Raw genomic sequence first — 12,514 nt, forward strand, 5'->3', positions numbered from 1 at the left:
AACAAATTTACAAACGACAATTTAAATGGAAACTAATTAATAAATAAACAAATATTAAGTTATAATAATTAAGAAAATTAATAAGAAGATTATTTTCAATGTTAAAAAAAGAGATAGCGATAGATAGTGGGAGATACTGTTGTTCGTTTCACAATCTTTGTTTTTTTGTTTATTATTAGTCTATTATGTGAATATATATGAAGATCTATTTAAATTTTCGTCGCATTAAAAGTTTCTTTAGTATAGGCTACGTTTCCTCGCTTAAAGAACCAACACCGGCATCAGCAACGGCAACAGTTAAAGCAACCACATCATTAGAAAGGAGATTTTGATTGGAGCCATTAGCGCCGCCACCACCACTGCTGGCAACACTTTGAGAAGAATTACTGTTGGGCGAATTGGCCATAGAGGGTGGCGGCGAGGCAGCCGTTATATGTTGGGTAATGGCATTTTGTTGGTGTTGATGTTGTTGCTGCTGCTGTTGCTGCTGTTTATTAAGATTACCAACATTACTAGATGATGTTATTTGAGATAAGTGAATACTACCAACAATTTGTTGCTGTTGTTGTTGCTGTTTAATATTTTTATTGTGTTGTTGCTGTTGCAATGAGGCCACATTTAAAACATTTGCCACAGCTGTTGTTGTTGGTTTTTGGTGTGTTAAACTTACATTATTTGGGCTAATGGGAGTTAATGGAAGATGTTGTTGTTGTTGCTGATGTTGCGATGATGAAGAAGAAGAATTTGACGACGATGATGACAAGGTTGTCACCGATGCCACCATCGTTGCTTGGGAATGAGATGATACCGACGACGTTATGCTTGCTGACGTGGCACAAGATGAAGCTGAAGATGATGAGGACTGTAACTGTGGTTGTTGTTGCTGTTGTTGTTCTATAATTAAAATATTGTTTTTGTTTGTCCCGACAGTAGGGTTGTTAGTTTGGGGGTTAGTAATGGTAGTAGTTGTTGTTATATTCGAATTCCCATGATTTTGCATTGTTTTCTGTTGCTGTTGTTGTTGCAAAATATGTGTGGCATTCGTTAAACTATTAAGCGCATTGGTAAGCGTTTGCTGTTGCTGCTGTTGTTGTGTGGTAAATGTCAACGTCGACTGATTGGTTTTTGTGGGCGATGTTGCCGGTGTCAGTATGCCTAAGTTTACCAAATTTGGTAGAGTAATTTTGGTGGGGGTGGTTGTAGTAACTGACCCCATAGTTTGCTGTTGTTGTTGCTGTTTGCTTATATATTGATGTTGTTCCAAAAGAATATTGTTGTTGTTGCTACTATTATTGGCCGCAGCTGCAGCAGCCACATTTGTTGCTAATTTCAATATTTTACTAGCAGCTGCATTAGCGGCCAATAAGTTAGTGGCCGCAGCTGTCTTAGTTACCGTTATACTATTACCATTATTATTATTGTTGTTGTTGCTGTTGTGATGATGTGAGCCATTGGCGGCTTTTAAAGACACCAAATTGATGGTGTTACGAATAATATTATTGCTGTTACCTGTTGCTGATGAATTATTTGTCGCCACAGTTGTTGTTGTTGAGGAATTCGCGGCTCCTATAGTGTTATTGTTGTTGCTATTGTTGTTGAGTAGTGCTGTTCCAACGCCACCGCCGTTGCCACCTACAGTAGCAGCTACAACTTGTTGATGATTATTGGCAGTTGTGTTAAATTGTTGTTGCTGCTGCTGCAAATTTAATGTTGCCGTGCCATTTCCGTTAATTGCTTGAGCCAAGCAATTAACCGTTTGCCCTGCATTTACATTGCCGTGGTTGCTATTCGAGAAGTGTTGTAATAGATTTTGGCTACCGCCGTTACCATTGCCAGCACCACTGCCACCGCCGCCGCCTCCACCACTGCCATGGCAACTGCTAGCTCCGCTGGACATATTACTAATACTTGATGGACTCAATGAACCCAATGACTGTGATGGTGAGCTACTGCGTTGCATAAGTACACCAGTGCCACCACCACCAGCCATGCCGTTGCCACCGCTGGCTGATAACACATTGCCCAGTCCGGTTTGGGTAATCAATACATTTTCGGGCGAAGAATTGTGGGCCACCAATGCATGACTTTTTAAACCCTGGGCAGTTTTATAACTTTTGCCACAATGGCATTTGTAGCCTTTGCGTACTCTACAACAACAAAAAAAAGAAAAGTTAAGACTATTTCCTTTTTCACAGAACAGAAACCATGTCAACTTACTTGCCATCCTTTTTATGACCATTCTTTGAATGATATTTAATTCCATTGACATTTTTGTAACGCTTCTTACATCCCGGAACAGGGCATGCAAATGGTTTTTCATTGCCTGGTGTGCCATTGCCGCCAGATCCGGAATGCCTTTTTATTTGCGGTTTGAATTAGAGGTGGGTGGTGGAAAATATGGATGATGGTCAAATAGCAGCAAAAACATGACAACGATTTGAACGATATATGAAAGCAATTACAAATATAGAGATTGATTTAAATAGAAACACACACACACATATATATGTATAAAAAAAATAAAGAAGTAAGTAAAGATGATGGCCTGAAAGCCAATCCCACCTGCTGCCATAGCGCATTATGAATTCAGAACTAAATTCTTCGGTTGTCCATGAATCATTGCTATCCTCCGATTCGGAAACAACCATTTCATCTTCATCCATTTCGCTGCCTAAAATTGGATGGAAACACAAAACATATAAACATTATTTATCCAATAAAATCAATTTATATAAAATCTATTTTTTAGTATTGGTATTTCATGTGACATTTTGTAGCTCACCAGTGGGCGTGTTACTGCGATTAGACGACGACATACTATAACTGTGATGTTTAATCGCCAGTTTACGTTTGAGATCAGCGCCAGCATTATTTGTCGTTAGGAAGGGACTTTCTTTGCGGGCATCATCCGATATAAAACGTAGAACATAACTTAACGGTAGACAAGCAGGCTGAGCCTGTTCCTTTTGTTCCACCACTTTAGGGTCATAGTCTGTAATAAAGAAAAAGAAGGCATCATATTAAAAAAAGCTACGAACAATTGAAAAATTGTGTTTAAAATTAAATTTATTTCCTTTAACTACATAATGGCTAAGAGTATGTATAACAGCAGCGATAAGTTTAAATATTCAATGCACGTTTTGTGTCAGTGCTTGTTTTTCCTTCTTTCTACACGTTTGTTGTAAGAAATTAACGATTCAGGGATATTAGTGAGTCATGGTTTTAAATACGTTTAATGACCACTCACTTAATTGCATACGGTAAATAATACAAACAAACAGCCACTGGGTCATTGTGTTATTAAGTCACGGATGGACAGGTTATTGAATTTTAAAAACATCGTTTAAATTAAAGATTAACATTTTGTAAAATTCTGGAATTTTTTCTAATGGATTTTGTTATGAAGGAGGAGAACACTTCTCTATAAGAGTGGTTCTCGAAACGTTTTTCGAAAAGAATGGTTAACATTTTTTTTAATTTACAGAATCGGGCTAAAGGTTCTAATTTATTTATTATATAAATTTATAAATTCAAGTTTCTAAAAAAATTAAATAAATAATCAACATTTTTGAACAAAAATGATTTCTTTAAATAAATTAAGTTTTTTAGTATTCAATGATAATAAAATATTGGCATATCGTTCGGCCCATTCCAAGCAATTTTTTCGGTTCTTTTAGGCATGAAACGTGCGGCAATGGAGCTTGTTACAAATTTGCTAAATTTTTACCAAAAACAACGTCATCAACTACTACTCAAAAATGTCATGGCGTCCAATCTTAACGGAAACGTCCGGAAGGGCCAAAACAGCAAAAATCACGTCGGTCAAATGTGAAAGTTTTATTCATCGTTTCCTTCGATTCCAATTGTGTGGTGAATCATGAATTCTTGACACAAGATCGATAAATACTACCTTGAAGTAAAAATTAGTGCGTTTTGCTACGACTGAGGACATAAAAGGAAATTTGAGGTTTTGGCTATACCTAAAAGTGCTTTTTTGTAGGCTTTTGAGGGAGATTAAATTTTTTTTAAAACCCACATTTATAGATGCGAAAGTCTCGTGAAGATGTTCTAAAAATATTAGAAAACAATCCACTATTCTGGTTGAGTTAGTTTTTGAAAAATTTTTCTAGCAAGTAAAAAGGTGTCAGTCGGTTTTGCCCTCAGCCTATGATTTGCGGAGGTCTTCGAAATTACATACAGGTTTTATTATTCACTTTATATAAGATATATGTTTTTATGAAAGAGGTTTTGGATTTTATGTTGATCAAGTCGATTATTCAATTCGCTTCAAATAAGGCGAACCCCTCTTTATTTGGCGGGCATTAAAATTTCAACGGTGTTAGGATTATTGACTTCGTTATCGTGCCCGCCATTCGTAGCATAATGATGCTAGCATAATAAATCGTCTATATCTTCCAGAGTTGTTGAGATTTTCACTTGAAATATTAATAGAAACATTCTTGAACTAGTGTATGTTCGAATAAAATCAATTAAGAGATTAAGACCATTTTGTAGGGGATGTGCCAAAAGGAGTATTTTTCCACACTGGACTTGGTCTAGCGAAGATAAAGATAATAGATTGTGCAAAGTTTGGTTCAAATCGGCCATCTATTAGCGTAATATTGGAATTATAAATATTGAACTTTTTGACCATTTGTGAGGGAGGTACCACCAGAAGGAGAAAATCAATGTGTCCCATCTTCAAACTTGATGTAGGCTTGCTTAAGATAATAGGTTGTGCAAAGTTTGGTCCAAATCGGACACTATATTAGCCCAATATTGGATTTATAAATATTGAACGTTTTGACCATTTGTAATGGAGATATCAGAAGGAGTGGATAAATGGATCCCATCTTCGGACCTGATCTAGGCTTGGTAAAGATAATAGGTTGTACAAAGTTTGGTTCAAATCAGATAGCCCGTTCGCATGATATAATTTTGATAATTTTGTAGTGGAGGTACCCGAAGGAGTGTACCGATATTTCCCATCTTCGAACATAAACTAAGTTTGAATCAAATACTACGATGTGCATAATTTGGATGAAACTGGTTACATCCTTCGAGAGTTATCCGGCCACACAGACAGACCGACGGACATTTATAAATCGACTCAAACTTGTCTGAAATGAGATCTATGAGCATCTTAGATCGATGAGGCGCATTTTTCCTTATCAAAGTGTATATACCCTCATTAGCCATAAGGTTTAGTGTATAAAAATATGGAAAAAGTTTAAAAACATATTTGGTCTGTTCCAGAAGCGACAAAACGACAAATCAAAAACGTTTCCTTTATGATATCTAAGCATATAGTAAAAATCAGTAGATTATTGCAGTACGGAAAAGACCAATATTGCAATATTTAATATTTTAAAATGGAAAACAATTTCGATTAAATAAAAATGCTTGTAGGATCTGAAACGTAAAGTTTTCTATTATAAAATACAGACTGTTGTCATCTCTAGGTCACTCGTCCGACAGCTGTTAAAAATATCCCTGTGACATCTCATTATATTGTTTGCAATTGTTCAAAAGCATTTTGGTGAGAATTTTCCAGAAAAAAGTTATTCGTGATGGAATTCAAGCGTGATAGTGTGATTTCTTTATATTTGGCTGGAAAACCACAAGTGGCTATAATTAAAGCACTCCAGAATTTAGATGTGAATAAATCTGTTGTGTCTCGTCGCTCATCGCTCGTTACCATGATATAGATAGCGTAGCCCGACGTCAAGGAAGTGGACGGTAGAAAACAGCAACAACAGCAGAAATGGTTCGAAATGTAAAGAAGCGACTTGATCGAAACCCGCGTCGCAGTGGCCGAAAAATGGCTTAAGAGCTGAAAATATCGCAATATTTCATTCGACAAATATTGAAAAACAACTTTTTGGCCATTGAAATTCCAAAAAGTGCAAAAACTTACAGCGCAACTGAAAGAAAATAGACTCAAAATGGCCAGTTGTTTCGCTTGGCCAAAAATGGAGGTTTTCTCCGATGAAAAAACATTCGTTGTCGTTTTTTAAACAAAGAGTTCGTATTAATCGGCCTTAGACATTCCAACAGGACTCAGCAACATCGCATTCAGCACGAGCCACCCAAGAATGGTTACAAAACGAGGTTCTTCGGACACCAATCCGATGGATTATTGTCTGGAGTATTTTGGAAAGCAGGTTGGCACAAAAAAATACTCGGCCAACGTCTGTCACCTCAGCCCATTGTGTAAAAGCGATTCGCCGGGAATGGGCCAAAATACCGCAGAGCAACATTCGGGCAGCGTGTGAATGTTTCATTGGACATTTGAAGGCCAACATTCGTGCCAATTGGTGACCAATTCGAACAAATCTAAACTTATTCTAAAATTTGATGTTATTTCCGAAAAATTTTGCTTTCATTTAGTAAAATTAAAAAAGTAGTGTTGGGGGTTTATTTTATATAGTTGTTTTTTATAAAAACAACAAACTGGGATTCAGCCTGACTATTTTGCAAAAACAAAATTAAAAAAATGTAAAAATTATGGCGTTTGACTTTGTTGCAGTTTTTTTATCTCTTCGTAAAAATTTGAACAGTACAATCACTACAAGAAATATTCTAAATATTAATCAAGGTTTAAAAAAACATAGATGACTAAATATGACAAATGAAGTAGATGACAAATAGAGGACATACAATTTATAGATGACAGCCAGCTAAAATAGATGATTGTCCTTTTAAAAAAGCGAGGGCGTATGGTCACCTTACTATTTAAATATAATATTTTGTGGGAATTTACAATATGTTACATTTGTATTTATTTTGAATACCACACACACACACACAGCATGGAAGTTACTTTACACATGCATGTGAAAAATTTCACATGGTCTCTAAGCAAAAATCCTACCCACTTTTGGTGTCAATCATTTTCCACATTCCTTATATGACTGTGGACAGAAAAGTGAATTATTTAAAATTATCCAAATATAAATGTCCTCATTTACATTACATTGCGTGAGTGACTGACAACACAACCAACCCATTTAATACCCACCTACCTACCATCTATCTGCCTTGTCCATATTATCATTAAATTATCTTATCAAAAAAGATACCCATAGATATTCCCTAATCTGTTGAAAAAATTAATGTTTACTTTCACTTAATAGCATTCACAATTATTTAGGTGCTTCGTTTAGGTTTGGTTGGCTGTGAGTTGCCCCTTAGCCCACTTGATCCAACCTAGTACCTACATATATGTGGAAAAATTATTCTAGGCCGGCTGCGGTTAATAAGGTTGAATTTTCTTTTTGAGCGAAGTTTTAATGTGTGTTAAGAACGCACAAATAACTCGTTTATTGTGCACACATACACACACGTACTTGCTCACATTTAGGTGTTCCTTCGTTCGTCTCTGGTGGGTACACATATCCACTTATATACCTAAATACATACCACACCATATAGATAGATTACATATACACTGCTTGCTGCTTGTACATTTAAAAGAATATATAATGAGTGATGATGATGATATGACTGGTATTCATCAATATATACCCAAACCCACATATCACCTAAACACCAACCAACCACCTTCCACCACCTATACCATCACACAAACACCCCACACAGCAAAAAAAAAAACATCCTCCCAAAGTACTTAGGTCGGCACATACTACTTGTTCTACTTTATATGAGGAGAATAATCACATTTGAATGTTATCACAAGTATACGCAGACTTTGCTGTTGTTGTTGCTGTTATTGCTGGTTGTTGTTACACGCAAATGAAAGTTGTTATATTTTCTGGGTTTTTTTGGTTTTGCCCCCCCCCATCATCGCTGATGTAGGTAAGGGTAACATAACAATGGACAAATGATGTACGCAATAAACAGACTCTAGGGGTCTAAACGTAAATTATTATTGCTGTTGTTGTTCTTGTTCTTGCTGTTCTCTGGTGTACTCCCTCTTAACAAATGTTATGGCAATTCCATTAATCTTAATTTTGATTTTTCATGTCGATGATCTTTTGAGAGATAAGCTAACATTAAGGATATGTATTTTGTCTTTATATGCTACCTTTACAATTATGTTGGAAATCCTTTATCCTATAAAGGTAATCATAATCATTGTGATATACAAATTATTTTGAATATTTGTGTGGATTTTAAAATAATCCTTTTTAAGGACTAAAATGGATTTTTTGGATGTTAGGAACAAGGGCTATCATAAATAATAATATTTGTCTAAGGACTTTCTTCTCAACTATAAGCGTTGAATTTTTAAAGTATATATTTTAAAGGACTATTTCCACAATAAGCAGAGATTTTTAAAGACTATTTTTTGAAGGACTATGTCAATTATAAGAGTATATTTTTCTAAGGACAGTCTCAACTATAAGCCTGGCTATTAAAACAATATTTTTTTAATTGCCATCAGAGCTCAACAACAAGCGTGCATTTTTACCTCCGCAAAATAAGCGAGGATATTTTTTCAAGAACCGTCCTAAATATGGTTGAATTTTTAATGAATAGTGTTAAAGAACCCTTCGAAAAATAAAACCAGTAAAGTCGGACTGGGTCAACTATATGATACGCTTCACCACTTTGGGTATATTCTACATAGTCTCCTAACAGACGTTGCCTTTTGAAAAGAACATGCGCACCATTTACCTCAAATCGGACGAAAATATATTTAGGAGCTATATCAAAATCGGAACCGATTTCCACGAAACTTAGCACACATCATTCTAGACTTAATTCAATACGTTTTGCCAAATTTCGTGCAAATCGAATGATATATAGGGACTTTGGCGCACCATTTACCTCAAATCGGATGAAAATATATATGGGAGCTTTATCTAAATCTGAACAGATTGTCACGAAACTTTGCACACATCATTCTAGACTTAATTCAGTACGCTATGCCAAAATTCGTGCAAATCAAAAGATATTTAGGGACTTTGGCGCACCATTTACCTAAAATCGGACGAAAACATATATGGGAGCTATATCTAAATCTGAACCGATTTCCACGAAACTTACAACACATCATTCTAGACTTAATTTAGTGCTCTATACCAAATTTCGTGCAAATCGAACAATATGTAGGGAATTTGGTGCACCATTTACCTAAAATTAGACGAAAATGTGCATCGGAGCTGCATCTAAATCTGAACCGATATTCATGAAACTTAACACACATCATTCTAGACTTAATTTAGTGCGCTATACCGAATTTCATTTAAATCGAAAGATATATAGGAACTTTGGGCACCATTTACCTCAAATCGAACGCAAATATATTTGGAAGCTATATCGAAATCTGAACCGATTTTTCCCAATTTCAATAGGGTTCGCCCTTTGGCCAAATAAATGAGCTGTACCAAATTTCATCCAAAGCGGATTATAAATGCGAGCTGTACTTTGTTTACAATGAGGACATGTATAAATCGACTCAGAAAGTGATTCTATGCATATTCTCAAAAGGAACCATGGGTCTATCTCGTTTCTATTTGACTGTTACAAACATATGCACAAATAATACCCTAATATAATACCCTGCATCTTAGTGTGGTGAAGGGTATAAAAATCAAGGACTATCCGAGATATTGAACATGTGATGAGGTAGACTTTAAACCCGGAAAAAAATGAGGATGCGTCTCTACGTCCAATTAGCTGAAAATGTCTCTATAGTATCGAATAGATAAGGAGGAGGTCGAAAATACAAGGTATGTCGGAAATTTTATGAGAAGACCTTAGATGTCAGACAAGAAAATAAGGAGGTAACTAGAGATTGAAATAGGTGGACCTCGTCATTACCTCATTATCTGTAGTATATAATAGAAAATGAGGAGGTCGAAAGTGGTCGAAAATACAATACATTAGAAGGTGATTAAGTGATAGATATATCAGAGATCAGAAAAGGAGATTAAAAAAGATGGACCTCGTCATTAATAAAGGGTCCAAATGTAGCTTAGGGCAGATATGCGAAACCTTTTAGAAGTTCATATACGCATTGGGGAGATGTGGAAGTCTCTAGATGTCAAAGTAGGTATTCCTAATATTTTGAATTCAAAATAAGGCATGAGGATACCTTTGGAGGAAATGCATATTTTTCCTACTATTTTCGAAAAGGGTTTAGAAAGTCTTTTTAGCAATTCTATGGTCTTTGGCGAGATCTTTAGATGATTAAAGCTTGGAGAGTTCTTTTATATCCCAGGGTTGATATGCGAAGCTTTAGATATATGATTTGGCGGTGATTTTAAGCTATAGATATTGCGGAGTCCATTTAAACAAAAAATGGATTTCTTTCCATGATTATAACAGGCCGATGGACATGGCTAAATAGTCTTGACAATCAGATAATCCTTTAATCCTTGCAAAAATATTATTTAAAATATCTACGTTCTGAGATCTGTAAATTCATTCAAACATATTATTTAAAATATCTACCCTCTGAGTTCTGAAAATTCTTAAAAAAAATATTTAATAAATCTAAGATTTGAACTGTAATAATCCTTAAGAATATTATTAAAAAAATCCACGCTCACAGCTCTGCTAATCCTTTCAAAAAATTAATTTAAAAAATCCACGCTCACAGCTCTGCTAATCCTTTCAAAAAATTAATTTTAAAAATCCACGCTCTAAACTATGGTAATCCTTTAAAATTATTATATAAATATCCACGCTCACCAGAGATTTAAAAGTATTATATAAAAATTCCTTTATGAGTTCTATACAATATTTGTAATATAAATTAAAAAATATTTAAAAAATCACGCTCTGAGCTCTGATAGTTCTTTAAAAATATTATAAAAATCCCCTCTGAGCTCTGGTAATTTTAGACTCTGAGCTCGGTAATCCTTTAATAATATTTGAAATAAAATAAAATATATATAAACATATGTAATATATAAAAAAATATTATATGAAAATCGAAGCTCTGATGTCTGGTAATCCCAAAAAAATAATATTTTCAAACCCATTAAAAACATGATTTACAAAATCCTATAAAATTATTCAAAGAGACCTCAAAATGTTATTTTAAAAATGCACACAACGAGCTGTGGTGATAATCTTTAAGAAACCACAATATCCGAACTTCCGAAACAATCTAAAAAATATTATTTAATAAAATTCCCGCCCAGAGTTGTTCACAAAAAATTTCTCTAAAAAATATTGCTATTGCTAAGTTATGTTTTAAATTTGTATATTTACGCAAAATTATCCAAATATATTAAATCGTATTAATTTGTTTTCCCATCCAACAATTTTTCTTTCTGTTTTTTTTATTTTTACTAAAGTTACAGGGAATTTGAGTAATGGGTCCATCCACTTTTTTTGTTCTTCTTCTTATCATTTGATATATGGTGCGTTGGTTTTTATTTCGTTTCGTTTTTTTCTTTTCATTTCATTACAGGGAATGTCTAAAAATGATGTGTCTGTCGGGATGTATGTCTGAATGTTTGCTTGCAAGTAGTAGTAGTTTTTTTTTTTTTTTGTTGGTTGTAGTACTCGCACTTACTTGAACAATGAGTTGTGTTGTCTATAGTTAGTACAACTTGTTGTGGGTTTGGACCGAATGACAGACGGACGGACTGAGTGACGATAACCAACCAACATCATCATCAACATATTTATATGTGATTCATATATATATTACGTAGGTCCGCGGCATCCGTACCAACCTCACAATGTTACGCATATTTATGAGCAGCAGATTAATCATGGATGGATGAATGTGGTAATGCATTTTTTTAAATATATATTTACAAGGAAATTCTATTTATATGAATGTTGTTTTTAGTTTCTCATGCTTGGGAATTGATTTTTTTTTGTAACTGAATAGAGTTGTTGCTGGTTTTAAATTCCATCTCACTTCGGAAATGGAGTTTATATTTTAAATAAATACATATATTTTTTTAGTTTTGATATTTTTTAACACACATTATTAATGAGAGTCGATATGTTTTTTCCACACCTTTTGATGTTGGAACGAACCAGTTTGGGTTTTAATATATGTATGTATATGACACACCACACCACACACACACCATATTTAAACATGCATTTTTTTAATGCATTAATCATGTTTTCCAGATGTGTCGAAGTTAACGAAGTAACAATCCAATCCAATTGTTTTTTGTGCTGGTTATGCGGGAATAGGAGATACAAATTTATTTGGTGTTAATTGAGTGTGTCAGAAATGAAAACAAGAACAAGAACAAATAAACAATTTCACGGTTCGATGTTGGGAAGAGGGGGAATTGAAGGCGTGAAATACATTTGAGTTGGAAGTTGGGGAGGTTGCGAGGCAATCCTACCACACATGTTCCCCGAAGGAGAGAAAGTGAAGGCGGTCACCTCCTTCAATAGATGTTGTTTACAAATTTAATAAAAAATCCATGCCTGTAGTTCAAATAGCACCTTTAAAAAATATAATTTCGGATAGTGGCTTAAGTAAAAACGTCCTTAAACTTAAATTGGCCGAACTTTTAATACCCTGGATATTTAAAATACCTTCAATCGGATGGGGCATTTATTG

The 12,514-nt window shown here is 34.7% G+C and overlaps 1 protein-coding gene across 1 annotated transcript in view; it reads right to left on the reverse strand.

Annotated features, from left to right (window-relative positions):
- Positions 1 to 206: 206 nt before the first annotated feature.
- Positions 207 to 12,514, reverse strand: part of LOC133329421 (uncharacterized protein DDB_G0283357) — a 51,703-nt gene continuing 39,395 nt past the window's right edge. Inside the window, exons 2-6 of the mRNA XM_061537899.1 lie at positions 2,783 to 2,992; positions 2,563 to 2,671; positions 2,218 to 2,355; positions 773 to 2,147; positions 207 to 571 (exon numbers count right to left, since the gene is read on the reverse strand). Coding sequence (XP_061393883.1) covers positions 248 to 571; positions 773 to 2,147; positions 2,218 to 2,355; positions 2,563 to 2,671; positions 2,783 to 2,992 — 2,156 coding nt within the window. The 3' untranslated portion in view covers positions 207 to 247. The remainder of the gene's footprint in view (positions 572 to 772; positions 2,148 to 2,217; positions 2,356 to 2,562; positions 2,672 to 2,782; positions 2,993 to 12,514) is intronic.

The sequence above is a fragment of the Musca vetustissima genome, unplaced genomic scaffold (assembly GCF_032173495.1).
Source record: "Musca vetustissima isolate MV318-11 ecotype Yass unplaced genomic scaffold, APGP_CSIRO_Mvet_v1 utg23282, whole genome shotgun sequence".
NCBI lineage: Eukaryota > Metazoa > Arthropoda > Insecta > Diptera > Muscidae > Musca > Musca vetustissima.